The sequence below is a fragment of the Onychostoma macrolepis genome, chromosome 22 (assembly GCF_012432095.1).
Source record: "Onychostoma macrolepis isolate SWU-2019 chromosome 22, ASM1243209v1, whole genome shotgun sequence".
Lineage (NCBI taxonomy): Eukaryota > Metazoa > Chordata > Actinopteri > Cypriniformes > Cyprinidae > Onychostoma > Onychostoma macrolepis.
The window spans coordinates 7,421,940-7,433,856 of record NC_081176.1 but is presented as its reverse complement, the minus strand read 5'-3'; the positions used below and the strand labels follow the sequence as shown (position 1 = coordinate 7,433,856).

The 11,917-nt window shown below is 36.3% G+C and overlaps 1 protein-coding gene across 1 annotated transcript; it reads right to left on the bottom strand.

Moving 5' to 3' along the window:
• Positions 1-992: 992 nt before the first annotated feature.
• LOC131530252 (uncharacterized) lies at positions 993-8,874 on the bottom strand. Its single transcript, XM_058760408.1, has 5 exons — positions 8,536-8,874; positions 2,608-2,899; positions 2,077-2,373; positions 1,899-2,003; positions 993-1,045 (listed from the first exon to the last, which is right to left on the bottom strand). Exons 1-5 carry the CDS (start codon positions 8,872-8,874, stop codon positions 993-995), a joined length of 1,086 nt encoding a protein of 361 aa, XP_058616391.1.
• Between the last annotated feature and the right edge of the window lie 3,043 nt (positions 8,875-11,917).

Sequence of the window (11,917 nt, the reverse complement as noted above, 5' to 3'; positions counted from 1 at the left end):
TGAGAGAATTTTATGGTACTAATTAATATTTATGCAATAATTATGATACATTTTTTCCCACTGAAAATAGAACAATTTTTTATTTTCCCTAGTTGTTTTTAGACATAATTGTTTGTTTTTATTAGGTTGTGGATATAAATGTATATTTAGGCATTCTCAAAGACTACTTTTTGTCAAGGTTTATATATTTTTTTGCATTATTATTATTATTATTATTATTATTATTATTATTATATAGGTTATTATATAGGTTTTTGCATTATTATTACTACAGTCAACCCTGAACACAGAAAGCATTTTGTTACACAAAACAAAAAATTATAAAAATGTAACAAATGAAGAGGAATGCTTTATCAGAGCCTAATCCTTCAGGGTCTGATCTGATTTCAACCTCTTATTTCACTCTTCTAACTCATTTTGGCTATATGGTTATAGCTATACCAATTCATTTGAGTGTGTATAATTGTGTGTGTGTGTGTTAGTGGATGTATCTGTTTTACACTCTTGATGTTTTAGAGTATAACCCATTCCTTGTCCACTTTTTAACTGCATTGTAGTTGAATTATTGATTTTATTTTACATAGTTGCTGTTACAGGCACACCAGTTCATTGGGGTGTGTACAAGTGTGTGTGTGTGTGTGTGTGCGTGCGTGTTTTTTTTTTTTTTTGCACTCTAGATGTTTTAGAGTTTCACCCCTTCTGTATATTTTTTTTTTCCCGTTTCCCATTTATTTACTATGGCCGGTCATTTTTGACCGAAGACCATGACTGTGACTATTTTTTTTACGACCACTTAACTTTTTCGAATCATGCCCTCAATTTTTTCTGTGTGTTCACATACCAAGTGCCATAAAAGTCAATGAGTTTCATACCATTCTGGTGAAGCTACGATTTTTAAAAATTTTCTAAAATTCTCCGGTCAGAAATGACTGAAGACTGCACAAAGGTTTTAAAGGGAATGGGAAATGAGACTCTGATTGGTTTATTGCACATTACGCCTGAAAAACACTCATTAAGAGAATAGGGACAACATGTTTAGACCATGCGCCTGGCCGCGCCAACAGTTTTCCTGTCGTTAAACTAGCAAAAGTGTATTCGGACACGCCCTGAGTGCACTTGAGCCGTGCGCTTTAGACCATGTGCTTAGATCATTAAAACAGGGCCCATAAAGTTAGTATTCCTCCAGAGGGCGCTCGACATAATACATGTAATAAAGCATGGAGAGACCCTTGAAGCGCAGAGTGAGAAATCTTTATTGATAAAAGCAAGCAAATACAGATGACAATGGACAGTAGCAGTTTTTCTGTCATACTTTTTTTTTTAAATCTAGTTTGAAAGCTTTGTTTTTGTTATATTTCCATCAGATACATCAAACAAATGATTAAAGACACTCTTTAATTTATTTGATGTATCTGATGGAAATATATAAAAAAAAAAGTATGACAGAAAAACGCAAAGAGAGAGCACTTCCGTTTTTATGTGTTCATGTTCTGCCAGTTGAAGACCTTCAGTATTAAAAGCTGTCTGATCTGTACAACAATAAAATTACAAGACAGGAATATTTTAAAGTGCTTTACTGCCCCAGAAAATATGAAAGCTAACATTGTAACACAATTAAGGTTGTAAAAGGTTGTAAAAAAAAAAAAAGTAAAAAAATGAAGTTGTAATATTGATGAATCATGGTATTTATCATAACACACACTTTTGTAACTTTGAGCAAATATGTGAATGCTACTTTATGCTCTCAAATAATCTTTGAAAATGATTTGCTAATAAATGAACATCAAAAGCATAATACAGAAGAATAATAAATGATAAACAAAATTGTTATAGGAGAAATTACATCATAATTTAGGTTTGTGACGAGGGAATATGTGTTTGATCTTGATCAGCTCTTCTGGATCTGATGTCATAAACCATAAAAATGACAGTAGCCACGCCCACCAGAGCAGAGAGGACCAATCGGATCACAGCTTCAGTAGAACCACAACAGTGTTCAGAGTCTGAGGAATAAAAACATGAGATCAGCTCAGTCAATAAACACTAATATCAGCTCTAATATCAGCGCTGCTGTACCTGAACATGGTTGACAAAGTTCATTGGTGTCCAGATGTCTCGTCTGGTGGCTGAGGGGATTGTTGAGCACACAGCTGTAGGTGTTTTTATCCTGATATTCCACCTCCAGAGGTAGAGAGAGACTGATGCTGAGATCAGACACACTGATGCTGGACAATAAACTGTTTCCTTTGTACCAGGAGAGAGTCACATGACCCACATTCACCGCTGAACACACCAATGAACAATATGATGATGATGATGATGATGATGAAGAAGAGGAACAGTCTCTGCTGATGACAGGAACAGGTAGACGAGCTAAAACATGAGAGAACAAAGATACATGAGGATGAATGAAGATATTAAAATAGACGAAGAAGAAACATTCAATCATTTAAAACAATGTAATATAGAAAGTTAAATATAAACCTGGCTGTAAACATAAAAAAAATAAGCTTATAAGTAATTTTAACAAATTAGTCATAAGATACTTCTTTAGATCTACTTTTAACCTGTAATAAATAAAACAGGTGAAACTGTTATTTAACTCACCATAGACAGTGAGATAAAAAAAAAAACTGCTGTGAATGTTGATCTGCAGATCATAAGTTCCAGTTTGTTCAGTTGTGGTGTTTGTGATGGTCAGAGATCCAGTTTGTTTGTCCAGCTTCAGTCTGTCTCTGAATCTCCCATCAAGAACATCATAAACAGTAATACTGTCAAACTCTTTACTGATCTCAGCTATTACAATGCCTTCAACCCAAAACCTCCACTGAATCACATCATCATCCATTATTTCAGTAAGACCAGAGTTTATAGTGACTGAATCTCCCTCCATCACTGATATTTCACCTTTATCATCAAACAAACAAAGAGAACAAACAGAAACAGAGTTTGTCAAAGATTAATACTGTTAAATAAAACAACAAAGTTTGTTATAAAAAGGTGACTTTTTTTAACTCACGAAAGACATTGAGAAAAAAATAAATCCTGATATGGTTGATCTTTAGTTCATAACGTCCAGCATGTTGAAATCTGGTGTTTGTGATGGTCAGAGATCCAGTTTGAACGTCCACCTTCAGTCTGTTTCTGAATCTCTCATAAACGTGATCATCAAATACACTGATGCCCTTAGCTGTTACATTAAGTTCAGCTATTAAAGTGTTTTCAATCCAAAGCTTCCACAGAATCAGATCATCATCCATCATTTCAGTAAGACCAGAGTTTAGAGTGACTGAATCTCCCTCCATCACTGATATTTGATCTGTATCACCAAACACACAAAGACAACAAACAGAAACAGGGGTTTTTACAGATTAATGCTAAATAATGTTAAATAAAACAACAAAAAGAAACAAAATGGTGAATGAATTAATTTCAAGTTTGTCATTAAAAAAAGAAGAAAAAAAGGTGACATTGTTTTTTTTTTTGTTTTTTTTTACTCACGATAGACGATTACAAATAAATAAATCTTGATATGGTTGATCTGTAGCACATAATCTCCAGCGTGTTCATTTGTGATGTTTGTGATGGTCAGAGATCCAGTTTGTTTGTCCAGCTTCAGTCTGTCTCTGAATCTCCCATCAAGAACATCATCATATACAGTCATGCTGTCGGCCCGTTTATTGATTTCAGCGATTAAAGTGTCTTCAGTCCAAAACCTCCACAGAATCTGATCATTATCCATTATTTCAGTAAGACCAGAGTTTAGAGTGACTGAATCTCCCTCCTTCACTGACACTAACTTCAGTTCTGTATGAGCAAACACACAGAGAACAAACAGAAACAGGGTTTGTCACAGATTAAGACTTTTAAATAACTTTGATTGTTTCTGAAAGTAGAACATTTTAAATTGAGTGAATAATACGTGAATAATTGTCATAAAACAATAGAACAGACAAAAAAAGAAGCATAGTAAATAAAAAATATTGTGTGGATGTTGTATTTGTGACAAAAAGTGAGAAAAATATTTCGCTTACCAAAGACAGTGAGAATGAAAATTATGCTCATGTGGTTTATCAGTAGTAAATAACGTCCAGTATCTTCAGTTGTGGTGTTTGTGATGGTCAGAGATCCAGTTTGATTGTCCAGCTTCAGTCTGTTTCTGAATCTCCCATCAAGAACATCATCATTTACAGCTATTCTATCAGCCCTTTTATTAATTTCAGCCAATAACGTGATTTCAAACCCAAATCTCCACTGAATCTGATCAACATCTATTAATTCAGTCAGACTAGTGTTTAGAGTGACTGATTCTCCCTCAAACACTGACACTGACTTCACTTCATCACCAAACACACCTGAAAAACAGAGTTGATCACAAAATAAATCTTCTCACATTGAAGTCTTATGGTACCAGAACAGAGGCAACTGAAGCCATAAAAACACATTTCAAACTCACCAACCAGACGCCACAAACAGAACAAAACTAATTTGAGAAACATTTTCTTCATCGGTTCACTGAAAAGCCCACAATAGCACTTAACATCTCCGAAACACGACTGTACTGATGCTGTGCATGTTTGTGGTCTTCCCTTAACAGGACTGAACCTCTGTCACAGTTTATTCTCACACAACCATTTCCTTTAACACAGGAAGTCATGAAAATGATCAAACTTATTATATTTTAAAGTGAATTCTGGCCCTGTATAAAATCTAACAGCGGAAGAGTGAAGTGTTGAATGAGTGTTGGATTATATCAGTTTCTAAAGATGTTGTGAGACGACCAGCTGTCAACCTGTGCAGTTCATTAATGATGCATGATAACAATATCATGTTGGACTTTTTACTTTTAATTAACTGTTAATGGATTCATTTTATTTAACTATAAATATGTTTTGTATGGAGTCGAAGTAAAAAAAAGAAGAAAAAGGTTCATATTTAGCAGGAGAGAAAATAAAGAACAATTTACCCACAAACCACGGACCTCTTTCAACCACGCTATAGACCGACTAATGCAGAAGCTGTTTGTCCATCAAAAGACCAAACCACATTAGATGTAGATAAATCAGACCACAGCAGGTTCAACTTTAACTCACAAACTGAGCTGCTCACACTACATTCAGTGAATGACCTTTAGCATTTTGCCAGTGTTGCATTGCATGTGAGGCTCTGATGAGCTGTTGTTCTCAAAACCTCAAGAGAACATATACCTGGTGTGTATGTGAGACATGGTGTCAGAAGTGCATTATGCCTGCTGACTAAACAAACAGAGGAGAAATGTAAATGTTTCCACCACATGGCCTCTGAGGATCCAACTCTTGGAACTATCACACAAGGAATGGAAACCCATACTCAGAATTTGTTCCAAGTATGAGTTTCCATTCCAGGTGTGATAGTTCGATTGCAGGGGATGTTCATGAGATGGAGGATTCCAACAGAACTCCACTCAGATTGCAAGTAGTGTCTTGTGTGGTTCCCACTCTATGCCCTTATTTGGTCCTTCCTGTTCCTTGTCCTAGTTTAGTTTGATTGTTTAGATTATGTTCCAGCTGTGTATAGTTAATTATCCTGTGTATATTAGTTCCTGCCTGTTCAGCTAGTTTTGGTCTGGTCTATTCATTATGTACCCTGTGTTCCTGTGTGTGTCAGCCGTGCCTTGTCTTGCCCTGTTGATTTGGATTAAAGCCTGTATTTTGAGTTCATCCTTGCTTCCCTCGTGTGTGTGCGTACCGTGACACATATAATGGTACCCAGTCCAGTAGCATAGATTTTGCAGACTTTTGTAAGAGCTGGGACATCCAACACATTACCAGCAGCCCCCACTACCCACAGTCAAATGGGGCTGTAGAGCAGCTGTTGGGACAGCAAAGCACATTCTGCATCAGCATGACTCTGTTGGCTCTGTTGAGTTACAGGAGCAAGCTCTTGCTCAGCTAATCCTGGGATGCCAAATCTGCACTACACTGTCTGTCCCGGAGAGGGATTTGCAACCTTGTCATTTCAGTCCTCAGCAATTTGCTGGCAAGGAAAAAAAGCTAAATCAGCTTACAAGTACTTACATAAAAAATAATAATAATAATAATAAAAAAAACATTCCCACTGCTGCCAGCATTGGTTTTAGGGGCAGTCGTGGCCTAATGGTAGAGTCAGACTTGTAACCGAAAGGTTGCGGTTTTGAGTCTCGGTACCGACGGGGATCGTAGGTGTGAAGAGTGAATGAACAGTGCTCTCTTCCACCCTCAATACCACGACTGAGGTGAGAACCTTAATCTCTTAATCTTCTATTTCAGAGAGAACACCAAATTCACTACTAGTCTCTGTAGTGAACTGGTAGTTTTATTACCCCTGGAAGAGAAACAGGGTCTCTCTGCATTCATGGCTGATGCAGAATGTTCCTGTGTGAGTTGTGGTAGTGGTATTTGTGCGAAACTTTCCATGTCAGTCTTTACAGAATCAGTTCCTGTAGACCCCACCCGCTGTAGGTGAGGTGTTATGTCTGAGAATAGATCCACTTTGTCGTCACCTTGGAATTATAAGGTTCTATCTGCATTCTGAGTGGTTTTGAGATATTGAGCTTCAAAATTGTTGCATTCCATATAGCAAAAATGATATGGGGAACAAGTCTCTTTCCTACACGAAACAGAGACCCTAAATGTGTTCTAAACATACAATATCAAAATCCTCTCAAATTTTTAAATGGGGATTTTTGGAACAGGTCAAATGCAGATAGAACCTTCTAAAAAGTCATTTTCCGCTTGGAATATATCTTGCAAAACATTAATTGAAGTAACAATTTTCAAGAAATACAAATAGTTTTTTTTATAATTTGTTTTAAAACACAAAATTAGTGTTGCAACAATGTGTCAACATGTATGAGAAAGGCAAATTTAATGTTTTCTTTATCACATTTATTCCATATTTTAGGACAAATAATTTTTTTTCTTGGTTAAGTTAGGCACAAAGGGCGATACTAAATATTTTGTTCAGTGCTAAAGTTAATTTTAGCTAGGATTATAGTGGGTAATTAAACACATTATTGAGGGAACAGTTAAGGCAGCTAACGTTACTCTAATCCATCTGACCAGGACTTTATTCCACAAAAAGCAGGACAGGGAAAATGGCACTCTTTAAATCAGTATGGACGAGATAACATGTTGACGTTTATTGTTGTAATTAAGACCCCATCATTTCAATTGTTGACTATTTGATATTTAAGGCTTAATGTTGTAAAATTTAAGACTTTAAACTGCATGAATATTTCACCAGTCATTACATATTCGGGTCTTTAGCGACCCAGACTTATATCCAGCACGGATGGATTTCTAATTGCTGAAATAGCAAACTCTCCTGATATTTGAAGAACATAAAATAAAAAAAATAAAAAAATAATAAAATAAGCATACTTTCTTACCTTTTGAAACTTAGAAGGGTTTGATTTGAGCAGATGATTTTACCATCACCGCCATCATTAGAGCGCATTTCTCCAGTATAAATTCAGCATCTGGCTCATATTCACGATTTCAATATATTCTCAAAACTATCGTTTTCAGCATCTTCAAAAACAACATTTTGATCGCTATTCACCACATCCGCCATCAAACGACAGTGACACTTATATTTCATTATGTGCAGTAATTGCTCTGCAGTAAAGCCATTCAAGCCAGTTAATTTTTTGCAGATGATTATTTGTTTTATGCATGCGCTAATTGAAAATCACGTCATCATTGTTTTAAACAGTGCCACTTTGTGGAATAAAGGTGAATTGCACTAATTGATTATGCAGACACATAGTTATTGTTGTTTAATGTTTAATCTTTCCTGCTGTCCTGCAACATGACAAAGAACATTGATCCTGATTGGTTCTCTTGCATGCATTAGAAGTGGTGATTGGCTGATTCACAGATAGAACCTTATAGAACCAAGTTAGAGTTCGACTTTGTAGATAGAACCTTTTTGTTTTCTAAATAAAAAGTCTGTAACGTTGTATCCTTTAGGCCATGTGGTGGAAACATTTACATTTCTCCTCTGTTTATAAATTTTAGCTTTAGAGAATCAAATCGTAGAAATCCGATTTTGATCGGATTAATTGATATTAATCCAAAAATGTATAGATTAATTGATATTAATCAAAATGTATAATTTATACCTTGTTAACAACTCAACCAGCGAGTATTAATACAGTATATTTTAGCAATTCTATTTGTCTCGTGGATACGATAATAAGAATTGTTGGGAAATTTATGAGGAACAGGTATCATGATCTTTGGCAAATAATTTAAGATTTGAAAATCACGGCACCAGACTATTCATTAAAAAATGAATCAAGAGTTTATTTACTACTCTAGGATACAATACAAAACACATACACACACATACACACGTTATGGCAAGATAAAAGCAGTTTGAAGAAAGTTAAGCTATTCTCTTTCCTGAGAATAAAGACAACCTTGAGACGTCACAAACAGAAGACTCTACTATCGTTATCTTTTAAAGATTCATTCAATTCAACTCAGCGAATTAGAGATTTGTTTGTTTTACTTGCTTTGAGTTGAGTTGAAGGCTGTTCTTCTCTCTGGATGGTTGCTGGAGGGAAATCCCGGACTTTCGCGCTGATGTGTCGTTGTCGCGTGACCTCACTCGGGGAATCCTCTCTACAATTGGATGGCTTCCTGGCAGCGTGCGAATGGTAAGGCTTTGAAGTTTCTTACACTGCAAGTCCTTTGAGATGACCAGCAAGATGTTAAGTCTGCGAATGCTTCGCAGCGCGATCAGGAGCAACGCCCAAGCTTTCAGCCAAGTTTCCTTGCAGTTTTCCACCAGTTGTTCCACACTTTGCAAAGTTGGGTGTCTGTTTTTATCGGACAGATGTGAGTCCATCCTATTCACTGTCTGATCCAATCACATTGTCTCTGTAGGGCGGAGCCCCGCCCAGCACGGCTTCTTTTCGTGCATACCTTATCTGCTAATAAACGTCACATGGAGGAAATATCCTAGCAGATTTCTATAAAGTGTTATAATCATACCTTATGATGCTAAAAGTCAACATTCATCCTTATCACCTTATTGCAATCAAAATAACGTTTAATTCAATATCAAACATGAGGTATTTGTCATATCGAATACCTAATATTTTACCTACTAAACGGGTTAAGTCATAGATTAAAAATATCCTAAGTTCTAATAACCACAGCAAGATAAACAAAACATAAAATACCACATTCATATATATATTGTCTCTTGAGTATATTGCTTTAATAGCAGCAGTCTTTTCTTGATTGTCCTCTTGGCAAAGTCCATAAAAGTTCGAGTGCTTTTTTTTGGAGAAGAGAAAAGAGGCGCATTCCTCTGGAAGGCGGGAGACCGAATGGAGGTCGTGAGGTCATTAGGAGTATCACGTTGTGTGGCTCTGGTGATCTTCCTAGCTCAGACGAAGTTGTAAGTCAGTCACTTTTTGTTTATCAGAAGATAGTTTATGGTAAGCATATCGCATGGTCGCAGTATCGCGAACGCTCTGGTTCTGGAACCTCTCCAAAGAAGTAATTCTTTGTTGTTAACTCCGTGCCGGTGTAGCGCGGTCATTTCATCCTCAAACTTATCATATTTTACGAGTCTCTCGAGGTGATAAGGAAAGTATGGCCGGACGCTAGTCATAGAATTGTGGCGTTGTGTTGGTCATTTGTTCATTTTACGACGCTGCGATGGAGAGTGAGATTCCGGGGGAATGTTCTGAGTTAGGATTGTATGTGTGTGCGTTCTTTTCGACCAGGTTCTCCTAAAATGAACAAAACTTTAAAAAAATAATAATAATAATCATCACATAATGTAAATAAGTTGTCACAGAATAAGAATATGGGAATAACTCAATTTTGACAAAAATGTCAAATAGAACCTTATAATTCCAAGGGGACGTTGTGTCTGGATCAGATAGGATGTTTAGTGTATAGGCTGAATGTGAAAGTGTATGGTGTCCTACACTCTGAATTTGTGCTTTGTATTTAACCCATCCAAGTGCACACACACAGCAGGGAGTAGTGAACACACACCCGGAGCAGTTGGAGGTTTGGTGCCTTGCTTAAAAAGACCACTAAACAGACATTTAAAAGTTTATTTTTAAAATGAAAAGTATTGAAAATCAAAATAAAGCTCTGTAAACAACGTTTTTATAACAATTGTTCCACACTTGAAGGGGTGGTTGATTGCGATTTCACTTTTTTAACCTTAGTGTGTAACATGCTGCTAAACTGAGGGGCGGGACGTTTAGACACCCACTCGGCGGTTTAGCGAATCACAACAGACTGAGACAGCTAACCAATCTCAGCCCATTGTGTATTTCTGAGGGAGGTGCTTCATAAAAACAGGAAATAATTGAGGCATTTGTGAGAGAAGGGACAGAGCGGTGTGGAATAAAGGTACATTATGTGAAAAATAATGTGTTTTTTAAAAAAAAACACATTATGTGAAAAATAATGTTTTTTAAAAAAACACGAAGCATGGACACATGTTAGATTGCACCCCATAAACACGATCAAGCCTAGAAAGAAAACAAACAAAAAAAAGTCAACCACCCCTTTAACACCCACTTGCACACTTCAGCCAAATACAGGAAATACGTCACATAAGCAGACAAGTGGTCAAGTGCGATGACCTCAAGTGTGGTATTTGAACAAACCCATTAGGACAAGGTTAAAAACAAATTCATGTGCAAACACGTGTTGTGAATTAGGTGGAAGGTTTTCATGAGAAGTTCGAATATGCATATGAATACAAATAATCTACACATTTATTAATGAATGAGACCCATTGTTTTGGTTATGCTTTGGCTTCTCTGAGCAGATGAAAGTGATTCAAGGGGCTGGTGTACGCACACACATATGAGCGGATGGATACAAATAACACTTTCTTTTTCTTTCTTTCAGTTTTTACAACTGACTGACTCGATAATGATTCATGAACATTTCTCTCATTTGTCGGGACTCACCTTTTCATTTTAAACTCACTCACCAGTTGCCACAAACAGAACCAAAATCTGTCAAACATCTTCAGCAGTTTCAATCCACAAATATGAAAAGACAAGCTCTTCAAAACTGATTCAATAATAAAATGGCAGATGGTCTGATGTGAAGCTGATCTATAGTAAAGTAATAGTACTGTCAGCTAAAATAACCGGACATCTGTGTTGATGCATGTGAACATCCAGCTCTGTTGTTTTTTTGTTTTTTTTTGCTAATTTCACAACATGTTAACTTGACTGCTTTTAGCTCCAGTTAGCCACAGCTTCCTCTTCTGTTCAGTGTTGATGTTTTCAACAGAAATAAACTGACCCATTACATGATCAGTGACTAGAGAAGTTAAGTGTCTTAAAGCAGCGTTTGATCTGCTCACAAGATCCTGAGAGTGTTCGGCTCTGCTCCCTCCTGTAATTGTCTTCAGCTTGTTTGTAACCCTGGACCACAAAACCAGTCTTAAGTCACTGGGGTATATGTGTAGCAATAGCCAAAAATGCACTGTATGGGTCAAATTATATTTTTTTCTTTTATGCCAAAAATCATTAAGATATTAGGTAAAGATCATGTTCCATGAATTTTGTAAATTCCTTACCGTAAATATATCAAAACTTCATTTTTGATTATTAATATGCATTGCTAATAACTTCATTTGCACAACTTTAAAGTCGATTTTCTCAATATTTAGATTTTTTTGCTCCCTCAGATTCCAGATATTCAAATAGTTGTATCTCGACCAAACCATACATCAATGAAAAGCTTATTTATTCAGCTTTCAGCTGATGTATAAGATTGGTTTGTGGTCCAGGGTCACATTTGTTCTTCATTTCTCTCAATGAGAGAAATCTCAACAATTTGTAATTTCAGTAATAGTATTAGTTACCATCCAATAAACAGCTTAGTTACTTTCGATGCCT

Bases quoted from the DNA above. Each gene is read 5' to 3' on its own strand.
- LOC131530252 (XM_058760408.1), bottom strand. From the start codon at position 8,874: ATGGACTCACATCTGTCCGATAAAAACAGACACCCAACTTTGCAAAGT. The intron at 2,374-2,607 runs GTGAGTTAAATA...CTCATGTTTTAG, and splicing joins TTTTTATCTCACTGTCTATG to CTCGTCTACCTGTTCCTGTC. The intron at 2,004-2,076 runs GTACAGCAGCGC...TTTATTCCTCAG, and splicing joins ACTTTGTCAACCATGTTCAG to ACTCTGAACACTGTTGTGGT.